General features: G+C 44.2%; 1 protein-coding gene across 13 annotated transcripts in view; it reads right to left on the bottom strand.

Annotated features, from left to right (window-relative positions):
- The window catches only part of DEPDC5 (DEP domain containing 5, GATOR1 subcomplex subunit), a 142,161-nt gene that overhangs the window by 31,964 nt on the left and 83,184 nt on the right, over positions 1-27,013 (bottom strand). For 10 of the 13 annotated variants that reach the window (XR_006209788.1, XR_006209787.1, XR_006209789.1 and 7 more), the window contains 7 exons: positions 22,248-22,356; positions 19,250-19,315; positions 8,694-8,848; positions 4,700-4,777; positions 4,060-4,192; positions 1,867-1,975; positions 403-627 (listed from right to left, as the gene is read on the bottom strand). Coding sequence is in view for 10 of the 13 variants with exons in the window: in XM_042961718.1 (XP_042817652.1) it covers positions 403-627; positions 1,867-1,975; positions 4,060-4,192; positions 4,700-4,777; positions 8,694-8,848; positions 19,250-19,315; positions 22,248-22,356 (875 nt within the window). In the remaining 3 variants the exon portion in view is untranslated. The remainder of the gene's footprint in view (positions 1-402; positions 628-1,866; positions 1,976-4,059; positions 4,193-4,699; positions 4,778-8,693; positions 8,849-19,249; positions 19,316-22,247; positions 22,357-27,013) is intronic. The other 3 variants (XM_042961723.1, XM_042961726.1, XM_042961721.1) reach the window with 1 other exon arrangement.

Below are 27,013 nucleotides of genomic sequence, written 5' to 3' on the forward strand. Positions count from 1 at the left end.
TCAAGGTTCCTTCTTCTTCAGAGATCCTAGGACACTAAGATCCTAGGAAGGCCTGTGGCGGGTACTAAACCAGAAGCGAGCACCAGCTCATATCCCCTGTATTCTGGATGCTTCTTGGGAAAAATGGCCACATTGTCTATTCTCTCCTATTTGTGCAGGGTTAGCACTGTGCCCTGATTTAAGAACTGTCTAACACTGTTTATTGGTTGAGACAATGAGCTTGACCCATGCAGCCAGTGGGAGCTAGTGCAGGAGCCCACCATGCGGACGAACAGAGTACCAGTATGACAGCTGCAGTGGCTCTAATCCTGGTCCACACGGCATTGTTCCCTTGGCTGGCTGCCACTCTCCCTCAGCCACCCACCAGCGCATCCCCAGGTCCCATCTGGGTCGAGCATCTACCTAAAAGTGCAGCTGCCTGGCTCCGCCCCCCAAAGCTTCGGCTGAAAGAGCTGTGTCTGCTTGCATAGGAGGCTGGCCGGCTGGGCAGCCAGGGCAAGAGGAAAGCAGGAATCTCGGAGTGCAAGAGTTCTTCAGCTACAAAGGCCACCTCAAACCACTTGCGCTGGAAGCTGGCGAAGTCATCCACTGCTGTCGTGTGCCAGGTAGTGGGCTGCTGCATGGCCACTGGGAAAAGCAAAGGGGAGAGAAAGTGCTTATTTTCTTGATGCAAGGCTGAACCTTGAAAACACTATGCCAAGTAAAAGTAGCCATACACAAGAGATCACATATTACACGATACCACTTAAATGAAATGTCCAGAATAGGCCAATCCTTAGAGACTGAAGGCAGATTGGTGGTGGCCAGGGGCAGTGGGGAAGAGAAGTTTGGCAGTGACTGTTAACATGCACAAGGTTTCCTTTCAGGGTGATGGAAACGATCTGGACCTAGACAGAGATGGTGGTGGTTGCACAACACTGGGAATGTACTAAATGCCAGTGTTCACTTGAAAATGGTTAATTTTATGTTACATGAATTTTACTTCAGTTAAAAAAATATGTTATATCCTCAGTTTCAGACCTCTACTTTCAGAGCAGGTAATAGTAACCAGGTTTTTTTCTACTTGAAGGTAAAAGAGGTATCTATTGGCCAAACTGGGAACATAAGGGAAGAGGTGGCAGCAGACATATCAGTGGCTACCAGAAAAACACCTGCACAGATCCACTTCTGACACGTTCTTGGATAAGAGAGCATAGAGAGAGGGCACTAGCTGCTTCATCTGATGCATGTATGATTCCTGAAACCCAGAGGCTGAGAAGCCATTTGTCTGCAGGAGGGGGTCACTTCCAGCCAAGGTCCTGGTGGGCAATGGCTGGACTGGACAAGCGAGTGTCTCCAGCTCTGACCTTGCTGGAATTGGTCCCCCTCTTGGGAATTGTTTTCTCATTAAAAGGAAAAAAAAAAAAAAAAAGACTTAAATTGTATCTTAGAAAGCATGCTAGGATTTAATAGTCTTTCTGGGGTAAGAAATGGAGTCTAACAAGTAAAAAGTGCTGTAAGTTACTGATTAGAGCCTGGCATGTTATACTCAGAACCACCTGTACTGGATGGGTGGAGAGGGGCACTGTAATTAAAAGGGGTAACCAAAAAATGGCCCGTGGGGATTTCCTCACATCAGATCCCTTGGCCTCTTTTAGGTTTATCTTCCATCCACACTGCTGTGACGAAGAACATAGTATAGCTTTAAGAAATACTTGTCACTCCGATTATGCTTAAATTAAGTACAAATGCTCAGGAAGCTGACAGATCTGTCTTCTTAGAATACAAAGTCACACAAGGAACTCAAGAAGCACCATCACTTTAAAGAGCAAGCCAACAGGAAAAACACTTGCCCCTTTGGGCAACAGCATTTGCCTCATCTCTGACCTCGGTCAGGTTCTTTGTCCATGACTATCTTGTAGAAATAGAAGCCGTAGATGAAGGTCCGCCAGACTTCACCAGATGCGTGTGTGATGAGCTGCTCTTCCAGCATTTTCTAGAAGGAGAGACATTGAAACTCTAAAATTCCTGTGGAGGGACATCTTAGAGGTATAGCCCTCATTTATACGCTGGAGTCAAGGGAGTGACAAAACATCGAGGAGACCCTACCCATCACCCCTCATCAGCCATGATGATTGCTCTATGATAAATGTTGTTCCTGATGTGAATTATATTACACAATGCAAATACATATTATAATACCATCAATTATTTCAAACATACGAAAAATATAAAGAAGATCCAGGTACACCACCACACAACTCGAACAAAGTGAACATTTTGCTTATATTGACTTCAGATCTTTTCTTTCTTTCTTTCCTTTTTTTTTTTTTGTTCATTTTATTTATTTTAGAATGAAAGAGACAGAGAGTGGGGAAGTGGGGAAGAGGGAGAGAGAGAATCTTAAGCAAGCTCTACAATCAGCATGGAGTCTGACCTCAGGCATGATCCCACAAATCTGGGATCATGACCTGAGCTGAAATCAAGAGTCAAACACTCAACTGATTGAGCCACCCAGGTGCCCTGACTTCAGATATTTTTATAAAAAAAGAAAGGGGGAGAGGGGTGGCTCAGTCAGTTGAGCACCAGACTCTTTGTTTTGGCTCAGGTCATGATCTCACAGTTCATGAGTTTGAGCCCTGCGTGGAACCTGTGCTGACAGCATGGATCCTGTTTGGGATTCTCTCTCTTCCTCTCTCTCTGCTCCCCCTCCCCCCACTCTTCCTCTCTCTCTCTCAAAAATAAACTTAAATATGGACTCTAATATGTCCCATTCCTCCTCCTTTCTCACCAAACCACCAAATAAGTGGTTAGTGTAATGTTGCATTAGTGTAATGTAGTATAATGTTATTCTCATGCAGGTTTTAATAATTTTATTATATAGACATGTATTGATAAAGAATATGAGGTATTTTCATGAGATTTTAAATGTTAAATAAAGGACATAATACTATTGTTATTTTGTATATTGGATTTTCACTCAACATCATGCTTCAGACATTTATCCATGTTGACATGTGTCCCTCCAGCTCATTCCTTCTAACTGCTGTAGAAACATTCCAATGTGCAAATAAGAAAATTCAATTCTTAGAGAGACAGGAGTATATGTAATAAGGCACAGGCCATGCAAAACTGCCTATTACGACGCCCAAAGAGACAACTGAGGATTGCATGCTTATTTTTTTTAATTTTTTTTAATGTTTATTTTTTTATTTTTGAGGGAGACAGAGAGAGAGAGAGAGAGAGAGAGAGCGCGCGCACACAAGTGTGAGCAGGGCAGGGGCAGAGAGAGGGAGACACAGAATCCAAAGTAGGCTCCAGGCTCTGAGCTGTCAGCACAGAGCCAGAGACTGCATACATATTTAAGTCAGTTACTGATTTTACATTTCAGTGATGACAAGCCAGCTGGTCAGCATGGTAGTTATTTCTAGTGGGGTGCTCTGTGTGGACAGAATGGTGTGAACCACATCAGCCAACTTGACCTTTCCTATTTTTTTCCTCTCGAGCTTAAACAATGTCATTAAATTCAGCAAGTGTTTGCTACATGCCTACACCATGTGCCAAACAGCATGATGATATGCAAATGGACAAGAAGAGGTAGCTCTGCCCTCAAGAAGTCTGGTCAAGGTGGGAGACAAATGAAATGAGATAGAATTTTCCTTCTGTTGTGCTAAGTGCTATGACAGAGTAAATACAGGCACCAGAAGGTCCATGAGGCAGAGCCTTGGATCCTGAATGAGCAGGAGTTGACCAGGGGGGAAATAGGGGCTCAAGGTCAGAGGGAAGGCATTTCCTGGGAATCTTTTACAGAGATTCCTCCAAGGTTCAAAAGTGCAGACTCCATCCAGAACATTTCAGCTCATGATAAATTCTGACAGATCTTTAAGTCAAGGTATAGTGTCTTTCAAATCAAAACCTGTGGGTTCATTGATTCCAGACAGGCCTCACACTTACTAAAAACAGAGCTTCACCCCAACCTAAAGATCACATTACTGAAAAGGGCAGCTGCTTCAGAGACCAGCTCTGATTTCATGGGGGTCTGAGCAGACAGTTCTGTGGGTCCTGCCCACACTCTCTCACCTGCATGATGTCGATGGCCATTGCCTGCGTCTGGACACCCTCCACATTGTTCACCAGCCAGTGCACCACCTCTGCACTGATGAAGCAGCATGGCGAGAGGCCCTTCTGTTCCGAGAGCAGCTGGACTCCTGTCCTGAATTCCAACGTGGCGGGCAGGAAGCAGGGTATGTATGCACAAGGGCAACAAGCAGAAAGAGAACATGAAAAAGAAGGGACTCCCACTAAAGCATTGAATATCTGAAGGAAGGACCTGTGCAGCACAATTTCTCTACACTATTCCTAAACCCACAGAAATCCGCAAGACAGAACAAAAGGTGTTATAGGGGGAAAAGGAAAAGAGGAAGGAAGAAGGATCTGACATTCAGAGCATTACCTATATTTGTCAGGCATTATAGTAGGTAACTTACATAATTATTTCATTTAGTCCTTATATCAAACCTGTGACTTAGCCACTAGTATCCCATTTTACAAACAAGATAACAGAGGCTGAGAGAGGTCAAGTAACCTGTGCAAGGTCTCGCAGCTGGTGAGCAATACAATCAGGTATGAATCCACCAAATCACACTGCCTGTGCATCACCATGGCTCAGGCCTGTGGGATCCTCCCGCCCTTGCACTCACACACATGATGAGCCACTTACGAGGGGTGCTTCATGGCTTCTAGGATCTCCGTCAGGGTGGAGGATGAGGTTAAGGAGCTTGCTGCCAACTGCTGAGAGCTGTAAACAGAGTGTCCAGTCAGCAAAGCAAAAAGGCACATTCACGGTCATAAGCATGAACCTTAGGAACTACTCCCTCTACTTCTTACAGAGCTAGAGGCCAAAGATGACATTGATACTGATGGTGTTCAAACAAATGCTAGACAGCTACATCCTTAGGGATATCTCAGAGGGGTTCCTGCTTTCAAAGCGTACACATTAAGATAAAAAAAAAAAATCAAAGTGGTTTTGTGTTCAGACTTGCTTCCCTTAATAAGCACCTCCCCTTTTAATAATGCCTCAGGCACTTCCAAGAGATCTCCGTGGACTGTTCTGATTTTGCCCCCAAGGCCCTCCCCATCATTTAACCTCACCAGAGAGTGCCAGGTAATGAGGTAAGAGCATGGGGACAGAAGCCCAGTATCTTCACTTACCAGCTGGAAGGGCTCTAACTTTTCTTGGCCTAAGTTTCCTCATCTGAAGAGGGGGATGATACTATTCCTAGATTTCAGTGTTGTTGTGAGGCTAATGCATGTAAAATAGCATGTCTAGGGCTGATACCCACAAAACCCTAAAAGGTAAACATTACTGAATATAATAACAACAACCTTTTGAAACTCAGATTAAAGGAGCAGATGAAGGTCAAAGAGCTGAGAGGTATCAGGGTCCAGGTTTGAATCCAGGTCTGACTGCTTCCAGAGCCCGTATCTTTCTACCACCTATTGCCTGAGTTCTTCCTCAATGGGCTGATGGTACCTTTATTTTTTATTTATTTATTTTTTATTATTTTTTTTAATGTTTATTTATTTTTGAGACAGAGAGAGACAGAGCATGAACGGGGGAGGGTCAGAGAGAGAGAGGGAGACACAGAATCTGAAGCAGGCTCCAGGCTCTGAGCTGTCAGCACAGACCCTGACGCGGGGCTCGAACTCACGGACCGTGAGATCATGACCTGAGCCGAAGTCGGACGCTCAACCGACTGAGCCACCCAGGCGCCCCTATTTATTATTTTTTAAAATGTCTATTTATTTATTTTTGAGAGAGAGTGAGGGAGGGGCAGAGAGAGAGGGAGACAGAGAATCCCAAGCAGGCTCCGCATTGTCAGCACAGAGCCTGACGTGGGGCTCAAACTCACGAACCATGAGATCATGACCTGAGCTGAAATCAAGACTCGGATGCTTAACCAACTGAGCCACCCAGACTCCCCTGGGCTGATGGTACCTTTAAACATGCTTAATACTCAGCAGCTGAGCCCAATTCACTGGGTGTGGGACATTCACGGCCACGTACTATACTAAATCTGGGGCTTGTTCCAGAAGCTCAAGTCCATAAAACTTCTCTCTTTCCTCAGCCTCAGCCTTCTCCTATTTGGAGGGTCCAGGACTCAGTGGAACATTTCAGGATCTCAAGTTAAAAAAAGCCTGTGAAGGGACACCTGGGTGGCTCAGTCAGTTAAGCATCTGACTTCGGCCCAGGTCAAGATCTCACAGTTCATGAGTTCAAGCCCTGCATCAGGTTCTGTGATGCCAGCACAGAGTCCACTTCAGATCCTCTGTCCTGCTCTCTCTCTGCCCCTGGCCCACTTGCTCTCTCTCTCTCAAAAAAGAAATAAAAACTTGGGACCTCATCAAAATAAAAAGCTTCTGCACAGCGAAGAAAACAATCAGCAAAACTAAAAGGCAACTGACAGAATGGGAGAAGATATTTGCAAATGACATATCAGATAAAGGGTTAGTATCCAAAATCTATAAAGAACTTATCAAACTCAAAACCCAAAAAACAAATAACCCAGTGAAGAAATGGGCAAAAGACATGAATAGACACTTCTCCAAAGAAGACATCCAGATGGCCAACCGACACATGAAAAAATGCTCAACATCACTCATCATCAGGGAAATACAAATCAAAACCATGAGATACCACCTTACACCTGTCAAAATGGCTAACATTAACAACTCAGGCAACAACAGATGTTGGCGAGGATGCAGAGAAAGAGGATCTCTTTTGCATTGTTGGTGGGAATGCAAGCTGGTGCAGCCACTCTGGAAAACAGTATGGAGGTTCCTCAAAAGATTAAAAATAGAACTACCCTATGACCCAGCAATTGCACTACTAGGCATTTATCCACGGGATACAGGGGTGCTGTTTCGAAGGGACACATGCACCCCCATGTTTATAGCAGCACTATCAACAATAGCCAAAGTATGGAAAGAGACCAAATGTCCATCGATGGATGAATGGATAAAGAAGATGTGGTATATATATACAATGGAGTATTAGTTGGCAATCAAAAAGAATGAAATCTTGCCATGTGCAACTACGTGGATGGAACTGGAGGCTATTATGCTAAGTGAAATTAGAGAAAGAGAAAAATCATATGACTTCACTCATATGAGGACTTTAAGAGACAAAACAGATGAACATAAGGGAAGGGAAACAAAAATAATATAAAAACAGGGAGGGGGACAAAACAGAAGAGACTCATAAATATGGAGAACAAACTGAGGGTTACTGGAGGGGTTGTGGGAGGGGGGATGGACTAAATGGGTAAGGGGCACTAAGAAATCTACTCCTGAAATCATTGTTGCACTATATGCTAACTAATTGGGATGTAAATTTTAAAAAATAAAAAATAAAAATAAATAAATAAAAATTTAAACAACAAAACAAAAACTGTGAAGACCACTCCCCTCTCCTCTCCCTGCCCGGAAGTGAACTTCCTTCTAATGCCTGCCTGAGTTCCCACTACAACAGCCTGGACAAGAGGCTATCCTGTCTGTGTGAATGTCTTCAACAGCAGAGAATGTAGCTCCTCTATGCAGTCCATTTCCCTGAAGCAGTATCAACCACTAGTCAGTTCTTTATCATGAAATGGGACCTGTTCTTTGTAATTTTCGTCATTGGTCCTGATTCGTGTCATTTTTGGCCTTCTCACCTCCAGCCTAAGCATCCCCAGTTCCCCTTCTCTTCCAAAAGCAGAACAAAACCTGCTGCTCAATGAGGAAGCAGAGAAATGCACTCCCTCCCTGTGCACCAGGCAGCCCCTCCAATCTCCTCCACATCCAGAGCTGAAAAATCAGCTGGACTTGATGGGAATGCAGGCCTGGGGGGACAAAAGAGACTACAGAAGTCCAGGCTGCCTGCTGCCTCTGAAGTGATCATCATCCCCAGAGTAAGCGAGGTGCAGTGCACTAGATGCAGGTAAAACTGACACAGACTGAGTGACAGAAAGGAAACTGAGTGACTGCTGGCAAGGGCCAGGCAGGCAAGGTGCCACAGGGGGCCTTGTGCTCTCAAATGAAGACAAGCCAAAGTCAAATCTGAGAACATTCAGCTAAGGACAGCTCAGTCAGTAGGACAGTGAGGCAACAAGACCAGATTGGGCAGAATATTATAAGCTAACACAGCTGGGAAGGAATTAAAAAAGAAGTTTTTCAGATTTGACAAATGGCATTAAAAGCTGGAGCTCTTTCTCAAGTAAACAAGGTCCAAGTAGCTTCTTTTTCCTCTGGATACTCAGGAGTAGGAAAGAACAGCCATGTTTGGGCACAACCAGCAACTCATTTGCTGTTCGTTCATTTCCTTAAGTGGCAGATACTGACTGCCTGCAATCATGTGCCAGGCAGTATGCCAGATGCCACAGAGAACAGGATAGACTCTGTCCGGGCCCCCTTCCCAAAGCCTCCTCCTGCACATGCCTGATACTTTTCTGTGTCTCTGTGGGCACCTTTTAGCTATTCTGGAAGGAAGGCAGGACACAGATCATTAGCCCTATCAAACAGGTGCTGGCAAGGCCTGAGTGGCCCAGGCTCCCAGGCAGAAGTCACAGCCACGTAAGAATTTGGGCCTGGGACTCTGGCCTCCCAAGCTCCGTAGCCTTTGAGGCCAGACAATCCCCACTGTCCAGAAGCATGAGTTCGGCCATACTGAACCTCACCTGCTGTCACTGGAGTTTGCAGAGAGGAAGCTCTGTTCCCCTGAATTCTGGGAGTTCCCAAAGGCCTGGCTGCTGCCTCTGTCCACAGACTGGCCTGTGCTTACCCCCAGACTGGTGCTGTCCAACACCGGGGTGGCTGTCTGGTCCACAGATACCTGTAGGAGATTTGAAAATGAACAAAAACAAAATTCTTTAAGGTTATTTACATACATGTAAACGACTCCATTCTTCTCTCCTTCCCAGGCCTCAGTGAGCCCTGGTGGACCAGAGCAATAAGAATTTGTGCACCCCACACAAAGGCTGACAGGAAACCACCATTCACAGTGAAATCCCCAGAGCCAAAGAAATGGCACCAGCACCTAACTCAAACCACAGATTTAAACTAAAGAAAATTCTCTACAGAACGAGTAAGGGAGTCAGAATCATTCCTGTGAGACTGAGAAATAGGAAAGAAGGAACACAACTAGAGACAAATGGGTGAAGATCCCAACAAATGCCTTCGCTTACCATGGGGCATCTTTTTCCACTCTAACTCTCCTTTCCCATAGCTGTCAGTCAAACAGTCTTCTAAGCACCCAGGTCCAAACCTAAGGGGCACCTGAGAGCTCCTTTCCTTCTCCAGTTTCACCTCTAAAGAGAGGCCTAGTCCTGTGGCCTCCCCTCAGCTGACTCACATGTATCTCCAAGTGACACTCTTCCCACCAGGGGAAGGCTGTAACAGCCTCCTAACCGACTCCCTTGACTGCAGCCTCTCCCCTGAAGACCCTACCTGCCAGCTACCTCCCTTTTTCATCCTCCTAAAAAGACAGTTCTAATCCCACTGCTCCATGACTCTGAAATCTTTCAGGTCTCCCCATAAGGCTCACAGGTTCACAGGGTCTTGCAAGTCCAGCAAAAACAGCCCTGACCTGTGATCACTCCACACTGCCAGCCACTCACCCACATACACATTCCCAGCCAAATCAAACCCTGTGTGTTTAATCCTGTCTGTATGTTCCCCCAACCTGAGGTGCCCTTCCCTACAACTACAGGCTAAAAACCCATCAGTCTTGAGGACCATTTCAAATGCTGCTGTCTTCGTAAAATGTTTTCTGACTCACTTCACCCCAGCCCCCAAATGAAAATCATCTCTCTCTGTCTGTCTACTTTGGACCTCTATAACCCCTCTCCTGGAAGCTGCCAGGTTTTGCTTCATGTAATGGTATTATATTGGTCTCATTCCCTTTAAACATCTAAGAGCACAAGACCATGACCTGCTCACCTAGAAAAGTTGCACTGCACAGCAAATATCTGTGGAGAGAATAGCAAGACTTCCAGAGCACTTCAAGAAAAATGACTTAGTCCCTCTTACATGGGGCTCTTGAGTACTTCAGAATAGAGTCTTATATTATCAAATATTTTGTTGGGTATCATAAAAATCACTCCTTCTAAAACAGAGTGTCTCAACCTTGGCACTATTGCCATTAGCAGCCAGATAAGTCTTTCTTGGTGGTGGTGGGGTGGGGGGGCCTGTCCTGTGCCTTATAAGATGTTGAGCAGGGATGCCTGGGTGGCTCAGTCAGTTGAGCATCCGACTTTAGCTCAGGTCATGATCTCACAGCTCATGGGTTCAAGCCCCGTGTCGGGCTCTGTGCTGACAGCTCGAAGCCTGGAGCCTGCTTCAGATTCTGTGTTTCTCTTTTCTGCTCCTCTCCCGTTCATGCTGTTTTTGTCTCTGTCTCTCTGTCTCTGTCTCTCTCTCTCTCTCTCTCAAAGTAAATAAACATTTAAAAAAATTTTTTTAAATAGATGTTGAGAAGCATCCTTTACCTTCTAGATGCCAGTAACACCATCCCCCCATCACTGCCCCCCATTTCCAGCTGTGACAATTAAAAAAATATCTCCAGATACAACCAAATGTGCCCCAGGAGAGACAAAGTTGTCCCCAGTTCTTAAAGAACCATCTCCTACATCAGACTCAATGATTTGCAAAAAGAGGCCCAGACAGACTTTGCTAGCACCATAAATACATGGAGAAATGCAGCAAGCAGCAGCTTGCAATTACCAATCACCATCTGCCCCTAACTAGCAAGACTTAGGAACAGGTACTATGCCACAATATTAAATGAGAAGTTAATTGAGGGAAGCTAGACCCAATTCTTAGGTGCTGCCTTCCAGACCACTGTAGTGGGGTCATCTCTCATCTATGGCACCTGAGAACTGCCCCATCAGCCTAAACTGCCAGAAATCTACATGATTCCTACAGCTTTCTTTTAGCAGGGATGTGGTTAAGGAGTCCCTTCTAATTCAGAAATTGGCAAATATTTTTTGTAAAGGAGCAGAGGGTAACTACTTTAGGCTATGTGGGCTAGATGGCCTGTTAAAACTACTCAAATCTGGGGCACCTGGGTGGCTCAGTCAGTTAAGTGTCCAACTGTGGCTCAGGTCATGATTTCATGGTTTGTGGGTTCGAGCCCTGTGTTGGGCTCTGTGTTGACAGCTCGGAGCCTGGAGCCTGCTTCAGATTCTGTGTCTCATTCTCTCTTTGCCCCTCCCCCACTTATGCTCTCTCTCAAAAATAAATAAATTTTTATTAAATTAAAAAAATTTTAAATTAAATTAAAAATTAAATTAAATTAAAAATTAAAAAACAAAAAGGCAACTACTCAAATCTGCTTGAAGGATGGAAGCAGCCAGACAATGTAAATGAACGGGCATGGCTCTGTTCCAATAAGAATTCTTTCTCTTCTTTTCTTTATTTTGAGAGAGAGAGAGAAAGAGAGAAAGAGGGAGAGGGGCAGAGAGAGAGGGAGAAAGAAAGAGAATCTTAAGCAGGCTCCATGCTGTCAGCGCAGAGCCCAACACGGGGCCCGAACTCACAAACCATGAGATCATGACCTGAGCTGAAATCAAGAGTCGGACACTTAACCGACTGAGCCATCTAGGCACCCCATCTTCCAATAAGAATTATGTATAAAAGCAGATGGTGAGTCAGATTTGCCCGTTTCCTGACCTCACTTTTATATCATACAATGTTCATCTTTTAAGAGGCTGCTTAGATCTTAACACCAGGAAAGGTTATGCTTCTTCCAAGCAAATGGTTTGTCTTTTTATCTTATTACCACTCTGAATCCTGGAACAGATGTTTCCCACTTTTCTTTGGCTCCCAGATAGTACAGGACTGAATTTAGCACAAAACTCTAGATACTTTATAAGTCCTCAAATAATGTAGTATCTTGTATTTTTCTTTTATTTCCCCATCTAGTCACATTTTATTTTGGAGGTTCCATTTACTTCCATAATCCACCTGAATTAACTTTTCAGAATAAACAAAAAGACAAGAAAAGCTGGATAGACTGAATTGCAGTCTTTGTGCAGAGGCCTGGAAAGAGGCAAGTGGAGGGAGGTGCTTGGTGTTGGATGCAATTCCATTCATTTTTTTAAGATCTTATTTTTTGGGGCGCCTGGGTGGCTCAGTTGGTTGAGAGTCCGACTTCGACTCAGGTCATGAACTCGTGGATTGTGAGTTCGAGCCCCACGTCGGGCTCTGTGCTGACAGCTCAGAGCCTGGAGCCTGCTTCGGATTCTGTGTCTCCCTCTCTCTCTGCCCCTAACCCACTCGCATTCTGTCTCTGTCTCTCTCAAAAATAAATAAACATTAAAAAAATTAAAAAAAAAAAAAGATCTTATTTTTAAGTCACCTCTATAGCCAAAGTGGGGCTCGAACTCAACCTCGAGGTCAAGAGTCACATGCTCTACTGACTGAGCTAGCCTGGCACCCCAGATGCAACTCCATTTTAAGAGCCTTGTCCAAAATCCTCCTTCCAGAAGGATTCCATGTAACCTGCATAGATACCCTGCTTCCAGCAGCTGCAGTTGAATCTCTCCCTCTTTTCAGTAGGTTACAGTTAGGGACTTGCTTCCAAAGAACAGAGTATAGCAAGGGTAAAACAGTAACTTCATAATGGAGACAGCTGGCAAATACCGCATCACGTGCTGTTCACGTGACCGGCGATGTTGTATGGGTCCCATATACCAGCTATTATGTACTGATAAGGAGCATGCTTTACCGCTGAGGTATTCTTGTCAAAAACCCACAACTCTACCATGAGAAAAACATCAAACCTACCCAGATTCAGAGGCATTCTTCAGGATATCTAGCCTGGGAGCCTCAAGACTCTCAAAGTCATAAAAATAAATAAAAACAAAAACAAAAACAAAAAACAAGTAAAGACTGAGAAAACTGTCACAGACCAGAGGGCACTGGGGAGACATGAAAACTAAATGCAACATGGTGCCCTGAATTGGATCCTGGAACAGAAAAAGGGCATTCATAGAAAACTGGTGAAACCCAAATAAAGTCTGGTATTTAGTCAATTAAACAAAGAAACCCTCTTCAGCAACAGCAATCCCCAGTCTCCTTCTCTTTTCCTATACACCCAAAGCCATGGGAGAAGATGAGGGGGGGAGCTCTGCCAGGGATGCCTTACAGGTTAATACCGTCCACAACAGGCACCTCCTAGGACCCTCCAACTCATGTGCCTGTCAGAGCCCTACTTTCTTAGGCTGGAGGACAATCAGCCACAAGGAAGCTGCCAGCCCAGCTCTCCAACTATACCTTGAGGGTGGTAGACAGAACACATTGCTTTGTCTTACCTGGAGACAAAATGAGCTAAGTGGTGTTCCTGGATTCCCCTCACCTGACTCCTTTAGGGCATTTAGAGGCAACATAAAGGGACCCATGACAGAATCTCATATTCAGACAGCTTGGGAATAACTCCCAGCTCCATAGCCAGGAGGTTTCCCAAGGTTTATAATATCAGAGAAGGACAGAATATCTTCCCAAATCAAATCTCTTCCACCTGCCCTCATGGAGTTTACCATCTGGGAGTGGGAAGGAAAAACAGACATTAGACAAGGAATGCCCATATTAGGACAGCTCTATGTCCAGGAGGAGTTTGGGATTTGCCATCTCAATTAAACTGGATTATCTCCACAGGTACAGCCTCCCTCCTCCACATGTCCATCCCAACCCCTGATTCTCAATGCTTATTTATATTTTTATATCTTAACATCACTCTAAAAAAGAAAAGACATTATCAATAACTAGACATATAATAAGATAAATACACAAGAAAACCCAGTGAAAAGGATAGAAAAAGTGAGAGAAAGAGAAAACAAGGGTAGGAAAAGTGAAATTTTAGAATCTAAGTAAGTACTTCGATGATAACTTTTTAAACGTCTAGACCTGCGGCATGCAGTACAGTAGCTACTGGCTATATGTGGCTATTTAAATATAAATTAATTAAAATAAAATGTAAAATTCAGTTCCTCAGTTGCCACTTGTCAAATGCTCACTAGCCATGTGTGACTAACCATCTGTGTTGGACAGCACAGATACAGAACATTTCCATCATAGCAGGAAGTTTGATTGGACAACACTGTTCTAGAGCAAAGGCGGCAAACAAAAATATGTACAAGGACCAGTAGGTATATATTAGCACACCTGACTAAAGGCCATGGGCTGCTCCAAGGCCATGTGACCACTGCTGGGAAGGAAGCCAGACCCAGTGTCTAGCTTATTTCACAATACAAGACAGAAACCTGGATTTGTGTATGAAATCTCCTGATTTTTTAAAATATTTCCAACCACTTCAAAAATTAAAAATGCACAGCAAGGCTGAACATGTTTTTGGGAGATGGGAATGAAATGAATGTCCTGCAGGGAAAACTGTGCTCTTGGCAGAAGTCTGACACATAGATTTCTGATAAGAACCTGCCTTGATGGTGGAGGGTTTAGGTTAGGAAAATGGTTGATTAAAGTGACCCTAGAGTCCTCCGGGCATGGGGGGGGGGGGGCGGGGGACTGAGCCCCCGGGGGATGTGAGACTTTTGTTCACTCAAGTTTCCAAAGAGGAAAGAAAAAAAAAAAAAAAAGCACAACAGATCAAAGGGGGAAAAGTCTACTTTTAGTCACACTGACTCTGACTTTCCAGGGTTCCCACCAGCATGCTGTGCACTACTGTCCTAACAGCTTCAAAGTGCATCCTGCAAAAGCCTGGGGGCCTGTGGTAGCATCTCTGTTGCCATCACAGTTTGCAACTGCTGGGGGCTGGGAGACTTCTCCAATCCCCCACATACTTAAGCCAGAATGGTTCCATGTTTGTTGGGTTATAGTTCAGAGTTTGGTGTAAATTATCCATTGGGAAAGAAAGCGTTCCATTGTTCAAATAAACATTTTTGTGTCTATCTCCACCATCAGTATGTCGGAGGTGGTATTTACAGAGCCCCTCCCAAGTGCCAGGCTAGGTGTTAAAGAATCAATGGTGAGCAACACAGACATGGCCGCTGCCCTGTGGAAGCTTAGTCTCATGAAGTTGGGCACTAATCAAACCCAGTCATACAAATATAAAGGTAGAACCAGGAGAAGAACTGAAAGGAGGGGCACTATGTAAATCTAAGATGTAGGATTTGACTAGACGACTAGGAGTTAACCAGGCACAGAGGGAACAGTATGTGCCAAGGCACTGTGGCAGGAAACCTGGTGCCTACGGCAGTCTAGAGAAAGGCTCATGTCATTGGAGTCCAAAAGTGAGAAAGAAGATGACAGAAGATGAGGTTAGAAAGGGAGGGAGGGCCTTGGTCATGTGGGACCTTCCAGGCCTTTGTAAGGATTTTGGCTTTTACCCTAAAGGAAAGAAAGCCACATGTTATGAACTGAATGTATGTTCCCAAAATTCATATGTTGAAGCCCTCACCCCCAAAGTGATTGTATTTGGAAGTGGAGCCTTTGGAAACTGATTAGGTTTAGATGAGGCCATGAGGGTAAAGCCATGATGGGATTAATGTCCGTTATCCTAAGAGAGACCACAGCTCTCGCTCTGTCTGCCACCTGAAGACAAACGAGAAGGTGGCCAGCTGGAAGCCAGAAGAGGGCCCTTACCAGGAACCGAATGTGCCAGCACCTTGATCTTAGAGTTTTCAGCCTCCAGAACTGTGAGAAGTCAATGCGCTGCTTAAGCCCCCCAGTCTATGGTGTTTTGTCACAGCAGCCCCAGATAATACACTGTGGAAAGGTAAACCCTGGATGCAGGCTGGGGAACAGACTAGAGAGGGCTGGGATGGAAGCAAGAAGACCATGCTGGAGTCTGCCTCAGGACCAAGATGGGAAATGGTCACAGGGACAGAGGCTGGGGGGTGGTGATAGAAGTGACAAGTGACTTCACACGGGGCTGAGCTGCTGAGAGCCATACATTCCTGTAAGAATAACTGGCTGGGGGTCAGGGGGTAGGGGAGGGAAGAGACCCTAGCACCGGCTGAGGCCTCAGGTGGCAGGGACCTGTCCCCCTCGACCATGATATTCCTTCAGGCTCCAAACTGCAGACTAATGATATCATGAGGCTGACTTCTGAGGAAAATTTCATTACCAAGGGTTTCTCATGCTCTCCAAATTCTTCTGTAAACTTGTGATGATAAAAATCGATTTCCAGAGAGCAGGGCACGGAGAGAACTGTGTAGCTCTGTTCCACTTATCAGGCAGAGTGACACCTTCATTATCATTAGAATGATGAATTAGTGGCACAAAGAACCATTTTCCAAGACTGGTGCATGGCCCTGTTCCCTGCAACCCTCTGTGCACTGCTGTTTTAATTTTACAGGCACTTCCTTCCCAGAGCAGAGTTAGAGTCTAGGGTGATGCTGCTCTCCTGCTTGGCCAAGAGGAACCCCTTCTCAGCAGAGAGCTGTCATCAGTGGCCAAAAATTACAGGCATTACCTTTGCGACTCAGCCAGAGGTAGAGGACTCACTTTGCAAGGTCCAACAGGGTCACCCCAGAATTTCAGAGATCAAAGGCATAGGAGAGGTCACCCAGGCCCAGTGCATTTTCACACACACACACACACACACACACACACACACACACACACACACAGGGAAAACAGCTGACTGGACCAATCAAGCTGGTTCACTACCTGTACACACTGGCCCCTGTCCTCCCTCCCCTCTCCCACACAGAGGTACATGTTTGGGGGACTGACTACATGCCAGGGTATAGCTAACCACAAACATGCTTCATCTCAGGTCCCTCTCACAGCAATCCTACAAGGAGAACACAGTTACTAGTCCCATTCTACAGATGAGAAACCTGAGGTTCAGGGAGGTTAGTGCAGCTGCCCAAAGGCTCACAACTAGTCTGATGCCAGAGCCTACACCCTGACAGTCTTCTAACATGCAGCCCCATTCTCTGAAAGAGCACACAACCCACTCTTTGTGCTTCCTGGTCCTGGAATTAGGGTGGCAAGCAGAGGCTGCAGGAATAGGGAGTAGGCGCTAATAAACAGATGTTTGCAATGGACACCGAAACCTGGCACGGTAGGAATCCTATCCTAATCCTAGCTAGTATCCAACCACCACATCCCATGCAACATGCAATATTATTGCTGCCTCATGCATTCACTACTGGAAGTGTTACTTAGTTTCCAAATATGTGGGGCTTTTCTAGTTACCCAGTTGTCCTTTACCTGTAACTTAATTGCATGGTGCTCAGAAATGTGCTCTATGGGATTTCACTCCCTTGAAGTCTGTTGAGAAATAGATATTCTTTCTAATCCTCAAAACTATCCTACAAGGAAGGTATTTTTATTTCCTTCAAATCAGGAAACTGAGGTTCAGGTGGTTAATTAACATGCTTAAAGCAGCTCCCTGGTACAGTGCTGAAGATGAAATCTTAAAGGAGTCATCTGACTCCACTGGCCTTTCTCCATTCCCCACACAGCACGTTAGAAAACAAACACCACAAATTTCATGTTATGTATATTTTAACACAATAATAATAAACAAAACAAAGTTAAAAAAGCACAATTTCATTTTGTGTAAGTATAGAGGCTCCCTTACTACATATGAGTAGAGACAATTTATTGATTTATGTGTAAGCATAACAACACACCTGGTGGGTAATATAAACTTTATTCGTGTGCCTCTCCTAACAGCTCATTGTGGGAACTTGTTCACTCTTGTTCCACCTGGAATTTCACCATGTGAAGCTGTGTGGACTGCTATATTATTATAGGACTTATAAGACAATTCTCTTCTGGCTCTGCTGATTTTTCTTATGCTAACTTCTAATCTAAGCCTAAAATTTTTCACGAGAGGGTCTCTCATTAGAAAGTAAAAGGTTACAAAGTCCACCCCAAGTTTGTTCTAAACCAAAAATGTAGCATGCTTTCCACACTTAAAGATCAGAGATTCTTGGATTAGAACTCAGAGATCCTGACAGGGATTTGCCCAGGGTCATGCAGCTCCCTGGGAAATGGCATGCGTAGATCTCTGAAAACCTGCACAGACAGGCATAGCACCATGTGACCTCTTAAGCAAGGGAAGACTCCCAACGCTAACTATCCCCTTTCCCTCCAGGCACACTGTGCTACATGGTGCAGGGGCTCAGCCACTCATGACTTGTGTGCCTTTGACTAGGTAATATATTTAAGCCCAGTTTCTTCATCTGGAAAATGGGGTGATAATACCTGCACCTCACAGACTGTTGTGAAGACTATGTGTGCAAAGCCCTTTGCATAGCAGCTGGCAGAGTGAGTATTCAATGTTGCTTTTCTGACTTCCACCAAACAGGGATCCCTTAACCTTTGCCCTTGAACTTCTCAAGTCTTGTTCTCCTTAGTCTGCCTGACTCTACATAAACCCTTTCAACTCTTTCAAATCTCTGTAACTAAGTCAATTTCATATACTTATGGGCATCGATAAAGGGCAAGGAGCCCAGTTTCTCTTCCACTAGGACCTGTCAGAACAGTAATTACTAAAGCCAGTTACAGAGCAGAGGTCACAAGTCAAGCCTGTTGGTCTTGGATTTAAATCTCAGCTCTACCCTGTACTAGGTAAAGCACAACTTCTTTGTGCTCCAATTTCTCTTTGTGTCAACTTGGGATAAATTAGCTCACAGGCCATGTAGTAAGGATGACATGAGAGAATACTATGTGTTTGGCACAGAGCAACTGAAGAATGTTTATACTTGGAAGGCCTGTGGAGGTCTGGTCCCAACACTTTATTTGACAAATGAGTTAAGGGAAGTCCAGAGGCGAGGTGAACTGCCCAGGGTTGCTCACAATTAGCCTATGACAAAGCATACGCCTATTAATAAATGCTTGCTGTGTTTTTCACCACTTCCTGCCACACTGTTAATGAATTTATCAGGTTGTACTGGCAGGAAAAAAGTAAGTGCTCAGTCCTTAAGAAAACATATTTCATGTTATATGGACAAAACACCTAAAAGGGAAGATGTTGCTGTTGTGGCAGAGAATCAATGGCAACCTTGTGAAACAGGCAGAGTGGGAAACCAATGCATCAACGCTGATGTGATCATCTGTTCTCTCACATTAATCATTTCCATCCCCCTCTGCGGCCACCAACCCCACGGAAGGGAATGACACTTCTGAGATTGAATTCAATTTCAGCTGCCCTTCCAACTCAGCTTCAGCCCAATTTCATCTGTTCAGAGCAGAGCAGAAGACATCTGCTGATGGGACAGGCATGCAGGGGCTTCAGAGCCCTTGGAGTTTGACTGACCTGTGGGTAGAAGGTGGACGATGCTGTGCGCGGGCTGCGGACAAACTCCATAAAGAAGGCCCCGTCCTGAAGTCAGAGGAGGAGGAAGCAGCAGCGGCAGCAGCAAATGCAAGGGAGCAAAGGAACAAATGTGGACCCGTGGTGAACCATCAGGGGAAGGAGAGGGTATGAAAGAAAAAAATAAAAATAAAAACAAGGAGGGAAGGAGAGAAACAAGGGCATGTGAGGGGGATGGAGGGAAAAAAAGAGAGAGAGAGAGAGAGAGAGAGAGAGAGAGAGAGAGAGAGAGAGAGAAAGAAAGAAAGAAAGAAAGAAAGAAAGAAAGAAAGAAAGAAAGGTAGATCCACCCAGAAAGACCATATCCAAATGCAAAGCATTAGCAGGAATCCACACCTTCTTGGGCAGAATATCCCACCTGTGTGGGAGCAAGCACAGGGATCGAGGTGTGTCCAAGCTCCCTCAGGTCTCATCAGAGCCTGGCTTGGCCAGCACCCTCCCACATAGCTCTGAACTTCCTTCAGACCTATGTCAAGGGAGAGGAAAAAGCCACTTGGTGGGGATGGTGGGGGAAAGGTTTCAGGGGTCGCTTCCTGGCCTCCCGCCTGGCTGGATAACCAGCAGCCCTCTTGGAGAGACAGAGGCTTGAGGCTTTCAATTCTGCCTGTTAATAAACATGGCAGCCAGATGGGAGAAGAGGATTCAATGCAAGAAAAGTTCGTGCTTAATTTTTTAAGCAAATAGGGGATCCAGAAGCAGCAATACCTTCTCCTCCCCTGGTTGGATAACAAAATATCAAGAAGCTGAGACATATAGAGTGTCAGAAACATATGCATCATGGGGTGGGGGTGAGGGTGGGGAGGTGGAGAGTTCTGAAGCTGTCTTCCTCTCTGAACCTATTCTTGTGGGGTGCAAGCTGCCATGTATTTGAAACAAAAACAACATAGAGGACTTTCCCGAAGACCCCTCCTTTCATCTTACTTAAATTCTTGTCCCTTCAAAATACTCTTTTTTATGCATTACCACTGAAATTCAGAAATGGCACTTGATAAATCTGAAGGTCTACTTTCTTACAACTTTTCTTCAATTCTCAAAATGGAATCACTGAAGTATATGGGTTGGGTGCCCATTTTATCAATACTGTTGCCATTTCCCATCAACCACTGTGAACTCAAATAACAAACCATGGAAATATGTGGCTGTGGAGATACAATCTCAGGACCTCTCTGCATCCTAACACAAGATGCGCTGACTGGGGAAACTGTTGGCATTTCTAAGCATGTCACACAGAGGTCTTCCCTTTGGCCATCTCATAACATCTACATTTCTCTTTACTACTTGGGGATCTACATCTGTGACAAATGATAACCATCCATGTGGATTTTAGTGCTCAGGGGGAAAATCAGAAGACTGTGCTAATCGGCAATCTAATATTTGGCCATTGGTGTATTTTAACCTTAATGCTTGTGGTTCTATAATTTCTCTGCTTCTCAGTCCGGCCCTGGGCACTGGTTCTAATCCTCAAAGATGGCAATAAGTAGGGGTAACAGCTAGAGGGCAGCGCACAAGATGCTTATGAATTCTCACTGTTCCATTTGTGTCCCTTCTCTGCTAGAACATATAGAGGTAGAGCTGCTAATGCTGCTGAGGTTTACATACATGTGAAAAGATTCTTCCTAGATGGATAGATCGTTCCTTATGCAGAGACTATCCTTGGGACTGTACCTAAAGTCACTTCCTAGAGCTGGGTGAGGGAACTACAGACTGCAGGCCAAATCCAGCTACTGGTTTATTATAGTCTGTGGGCTAAGGGTGGTTTTTAAAAATTTATATGGAGATAGAAGTACCTACATAATAGCCTTGATCTTGCCTGTTGGCTCACAAAGCCTGAAATATTTATTTAGGTTTGCCAACCGCTAGTCTATAGAATATATGAGCTGCCTATAGCCTCAGTTTATACTTTCTTAGATTTTAACCCCTGCATCCTGGTAGTCTAATTCTACTCATTTATCCCAAAGAAATAATAAAAGATGCGGTCAAATAATTATGTGCAAGGATGTTGTTTGCAGTATTACTTATAATTGTGATATAGTGCAGAATAACTATAAAAACTTATAGAATAATTACCAAAAATCTTTTTTAAAAATCAGAAACCATCTACGATTTTAATAAAAAAGTAAATTACCAATGAGGGTCTATCCATATGGTGATATATTATGTATTATTGAAAAATCATACTTTTACAAAATATTTAATGACTAGAAAATGTTCATGATATGGAAGTAAAATAAACAAATACATAGATAGATGTACAAGTTGGCCACAATTTTGAAAAATGAAATACATGTATTGAATCTCCTTCATCTCCTAGTGATAGAGAGCAGGTAAGAGAACGCAGTCAGCTTACCTTCCCATACTAGAACAATCTCACATTCTGAACTTCCCAGAATGAGTAGACAGAGCCAAGTTTATTCATTTTAAAAGATACAAAAAGCCTGATCTATGGAGTTTCTGGCCCCTCTGCTGGACTTGTTATTTGGTACAGAGGCCCAAAGCCTCAGGTTTTAATTCCCCCATCCGCCCAGGATGCAATCCATTTGACTGTACTTCTCAGGAATCTAACTGATGGGAATTTCTTTATCAAAGAGTTAGCTCTCATGGAAGCTGCCCCAAGAGCTTTCTCCCTCCCATCTGGGAGAGCCAAGGATGTGGCTGAAGGAAAACCAGATGGCCAATTTCACAGCTCCAACCAGATTTTGGGACTTGACCAATATAGTTTAGCTTGACTATGTTGTATCTGCATTTATCTAGCAGTTAACTTCCTTACAATTGTGAGCAGAAACTGCTTCTTTAGAAATAGTAATGCTTAAAAGGGTTCAGGGTAGAATTCATCCAAATCCTCAGCATATTCAACCCTGGATTTGAAAGGCTATTCATTTGGCCTGCCATGTTGGGCCCCTGAGAGCATGAGGCAGCTCCCTGCCAGAGTGGCCCCCTTTACCTTTCGTGGGCTGTCCACGTAGGTGGGAGTCATGGCAACGCTGCTGCTCTCCGCTGGCTGGGAGGAGCTCTTGCCACTGTGCACAGCTGCCTGCTGTTCTCCCAGGCACCTGAAAGATGGAAAAACACGTATCTGTGGATTGTTGGGAGCCCCCTGGTGAAGGGCCCACATTAGCCAAGATGAAATGAAGATACTACTGCTGTCACCTCAGAAACACCCTTCTTTATTTCTCCTTCAGGCCCAACATGATACCCTTCATTGCATTCATTGTCCTGAACAATCAACAGTCCTCCCAGATAAACAAGAAAAGAGCTCCATTTAAAAAGCACTGTCACAGTGCTTATAGTATTTACATATTACTTTGAAAAGCCATGTGACATGGTTTGAATGACTCCATCCACAAACAACCCTTTTTTTAATCCTCTGGGAAGACTTGTTCTCGGTTTTCATTAAATATACCAGCAGAAGCACATTCTGAAAATTAGGGCTGCATTAACATGTGGCATAAACTATATGGGGAAATGTGTCGACTCCCCATACATTTTGAAGGTTTATATGTTAATTTTTCAAATACACGCACTTATATCCTTGCTCCTCTCCCCAACCCCCAATCACACATATCTAACAGACACTATCTCATAACACAAGACAACTATGGTTTTCTTATGACATCTTATCCCATCTCCGTTCTGATGTACATAAAAGTACATAAAAGCATATTTCCACATTTATTTTCCTTTTACCTATACTAAAAATAATTATGAGCTGTCATAACTTAAATGCTCCCCCAAATTTCTTCAACATATCACTTAATTTTTATTTGGTAGAGTTCAGGAGACTCACATTATAGTCTTAAATCTTCATCATTATTGTAACATACACTTCTTGTGGTGTACGCTGTGAGGCACTGCCCAGATCCCTCTGCTATGGCCTTGCTGGCACAGTAGTGGGCCATGTTGTCCAGACTACTCACCTGTCAGCCCCTTTGGGGACAGCCCCAGCTGCAGAGCAGCCTTGTTCAAGCTCCTCCCCCCACTGGCCCCCAGCTGCCCACAGACAATGAGTGATCAACAAGGGGGTGTACAGATCTGGCCATGTTGGTCCAACTGGGTTCATCTCTGAAGGCTGTTCTAGCTCTAGAGCTTGAGTGAGGAGACCCAAGGCTGTCACTGGGCCTGCACTGCACCTGGCTGCTCCCTCTATCCACTCCTACTTCTTCCTCCCTCCTACACATGCTGAGCCTAAGGCCTCTCCTTAATAAACAACCTGCATGTTAAACTCCATCTCAGCCTGCTTCCCAGAGATCTCAGTCTGTGACACTTCTAAAATTCTGACATGTTTATTACAGATTGTCAAGTAATCTCATACCAGAGATTAAAAATCAGTTTCCATGGTAACCTGTTATACTCTTTTTTTTTCTAGTTTATTATGGAAAAATTTCAAACATATACAAAAGTAAAAAGGATAAGATAATAAATCCCTACATACCCAGCCCCCAAATTATAGAGCCAATCATGTTTCATCTATACTCCTTACCTACACACTCCAATTATTTTGAAGCAAAACATATTTCACCTGTAAGAACTTCAATATCCACTCTATCATTAAAAGAAAATAACTTAAAAAAAAACATAATCATAATTCAAACACACTTAAAATTTTAAAAATTTTCTAATATCAAATATTTCACCAACTGTCTCCCAAAAATTATTTGTACAGTTTGTTCAAAACAGGGTTCAATTAAGGTCCCCCTGTTGCAATGAGTTGTATCTCTTAACTCTTTTTTAAGCTATAAGTTCCTCTTCATTGTACTTCTATCTTTACAATTTATTTGTTGAAGAAAGTAGCTCATTTGTCCTGTAAATGTACATAGTCTGGATGTGCTGATTTTTATCCCTTTACTGTTTATCATATTCCTCTGTGCCTTGTACTTCCTGAGAACTGAGAGTTATACCTAAAGGCTTGAGCAGATTCAGGTTCAATTTTGGACAAGAACTCTTCTTAAGTGGCATTATATATATCTATCTGGAGGCCTGTAATATCTGGCAGTCTCTCTCTGGTGATATTAGTGGCCACTGGTGATTTCTGTTAGATCCAGAAGTTCATTAAAGATCACACATGGTAATAGTCTATCATTCCTTCTGTACCTATTAGCTGCAATATTGAAAAAAGACAAACTTCCCTACACCAATTACTTGGTTACTCTGAGGTGTAATTCATATAGGAAAAGCAGAACAATTGCTCAATTCTTTCCCATGTCCCTGCACCACACTGTCTCTCTCTACCACATCAAAATGTGTTTTCCTTTGAGCCTCATCCGCAAAGGCACACTGTGACATTCTCTCCCCCAAAGCTGCAGGGAGAGGAAGACCTGGTTACCCCCCATTGTCCCCTCAGATACACATGACAATCCCCATTTAGTGAGCTGCCTTTCATGCGCTGACCTGTGGACTAGGAATCAGGGTTTCGAATGTGAGTCCAAAACCCTTGTCCTTGGAGGCTCCTTATCTAATGGCTCACGAGGGGACCTGCCAGCAAAAGACTAGTTACGCTATATACATGCATATGTGAAAATAAACATGGAGGTCTACTGTCTTCTGCCAGGATGGGGTTGTCAGCCAAGCCTCCATAGAAGCAGTGACAATTGCCTTTTGGTGATCTCTGCTCTGACTTGGTTGTCACTGAGTTATCTTCAGCACCAGCTGCCCAGACTGGTCTCAGCCATGCTGACAATCAGCAGAAGGCTGAGACTGCTGGGGCCTCTATCTTCTACAAGAGCTTGACTAAAACACACATGACTTTAGATAAAGACCAGAAGAAAACTAGAAAAACTAGACAGTTTATAGTAAGATGGCAGGAGTATAGGTGAAGTCTTTAAAAATTCTTTTCCATATTGCTATAGCATTGTTTTTCATAATAAACAAAATCGGATCAGCTTAGTGCAGCAAAAACAAAAGCAAAGCATACAAATAAAAAACGCTGTGTGTGCTAACATTATATAAAGGTCTGGCTCCCTCTGCTTTACCTCCTATATTGAGAAAACATAGCAAGTCACCCAAGAGCAGTCATCTGGAGAGAGAATAAGTCTCAGGTCTCTCTGTCCTGACTCCTGCTTGTGGGATTAGCTGAGAGTCTCTCCCTTCACACTGGGGGACACTACCACCTCAAGTATCCTTCCTCTTCCAGTCTGAGCAGAAAGAGGCTACTTGGACAAGTGTATTAAAGGATGACTCACTGACAAATTAAAATAAGATTCCCCCACCCCCAGCTTCACACCCCTCCCAGCAACATATGTTCCTTGTTCTTTTTTCCAGTGGGAAAGATCTGTGATTAGTTACAGGAAGAACCTGGTGGGCTGAGTTCTGGGGCCTTCCCTTGGTCAGGTGAAGGTATTTTCTGAAGGGGACCCAGTGCCCTCAGTGATGAGCTCAACCTACCCCTGCTCTCCTCCTCTCATCTGCCCCCAGGTCCTCTCCAGGTTCCCTTGTCATCCTGTGTCCCTTCTTTTCCATTTATTATCACCCTCTCTCCAGCCTCTGTGGCCGCTTGCCTGACTAGTGAGAGGCTGCCAAAGGGTCTCTGCCTCTTGGGGCCCACCTGCCAGGCCTTTCTATACATGGGACTCATCTCTGAAAACACTTCTGCCAAAGACACCAATGGCATATTTCATGATACTAAGGAATGACTGTAACATTTTAGGTAAATTATAGTATTAGGACTTTTAATTTTTTTTTTTTTAATTTTTAAGTTTATGTATTTGAGAGAGAAAGAAAACACAAGTAGGGGAAGGCCAGAGAGAAAGAATCCCAAGCAGGCTCTGTGCTATAGGCACAGAGTCCCACGTGGGACTCAAACTGATGAACCAGCCGAAGTTAGATGCTTAACCGACTGAGCCACTCAGGCTCCCGAGGACTTTTTTTTTTTTTAAAGGAGTACTTCTCAGGGCACCTGGGGGTTCAGTTGATTGCGTCTGACTCTTGATTTTGACTCAGGCCACGATCTCACAGTTTGTGGGATCAAGCCCTGCATCAAGCTCTGTGCTGACAGCACAGAGCCTGCTTGGGAGTCTCTCTCTCCCTCTCTCTGTCCCTCCCTCGCTCACATGTGCGCGCACTCACTCTCTCTCTCTCTCTCTCTCTCTCTCTCTCTCTCTCAGAATAAGTAAATAAACTTAAAAAAGTATAAAGGAGTACTTCACTTTCAGTGATACATATTGAAATATTATAGATGAAGAGATATGATGCCTGAAGCTTAATAAAGAGTAAAAAGGAAGGTGAGAACATGTGGGATATAAATGAAATAAGACAGGCCATGAGTTGGGGTCCCTGGGTGGCTCAGTGGGTTAAGCATCCAACTTCAGCTCAGGTCATGATCTCATGGGTTCACGAATTTAAGCCCCACATCAGGCTCTGTGTTGATAGCTTGGAGCCTGGAGCCTGCTTCAGATTCTATGTCTCCCTCTCTCTGCCCCTCCCTCACTCAAGCTGTCTCTATCTCTCTCTCTCTCTTAAAAATAAATAAAACAGGGGCGCCTGGGTGGCTCAGTCAGTTAAGCATCTGACTTCGGCTCAGGTCATGATCTCGCAGTCTGTGAGTTTGAGCCCCGCATCGGGCTCTGTGCTGACAGCTCAGAGCCTGGAGCCTGCTTCAAATTCTGTGTCTCCTTCTCTCTCTCTGCCTCTCCCCTGCTCATGCTCTGTTTCTCTCTGTCTCTCAATAACAAAATAAACGTTAAAAAATTAAAAAAAAAATAATAAAAAAATAAA

Source organism: Panthera tigris, chromosome D3 (assembly GCF_018350195.1).
Source record: "Panthera tigris isolate Pti1 chromosome D3, P.tigris_Pti1_mat1.1, whole genome shotgun sequence".
Classification (NCBI taxonomy): domain Eukaryota; kingdom Metazoa; phylum Chordata; class Mammalia; order Carnivora; family Felidae; genus Panthera; species Panthera tigris.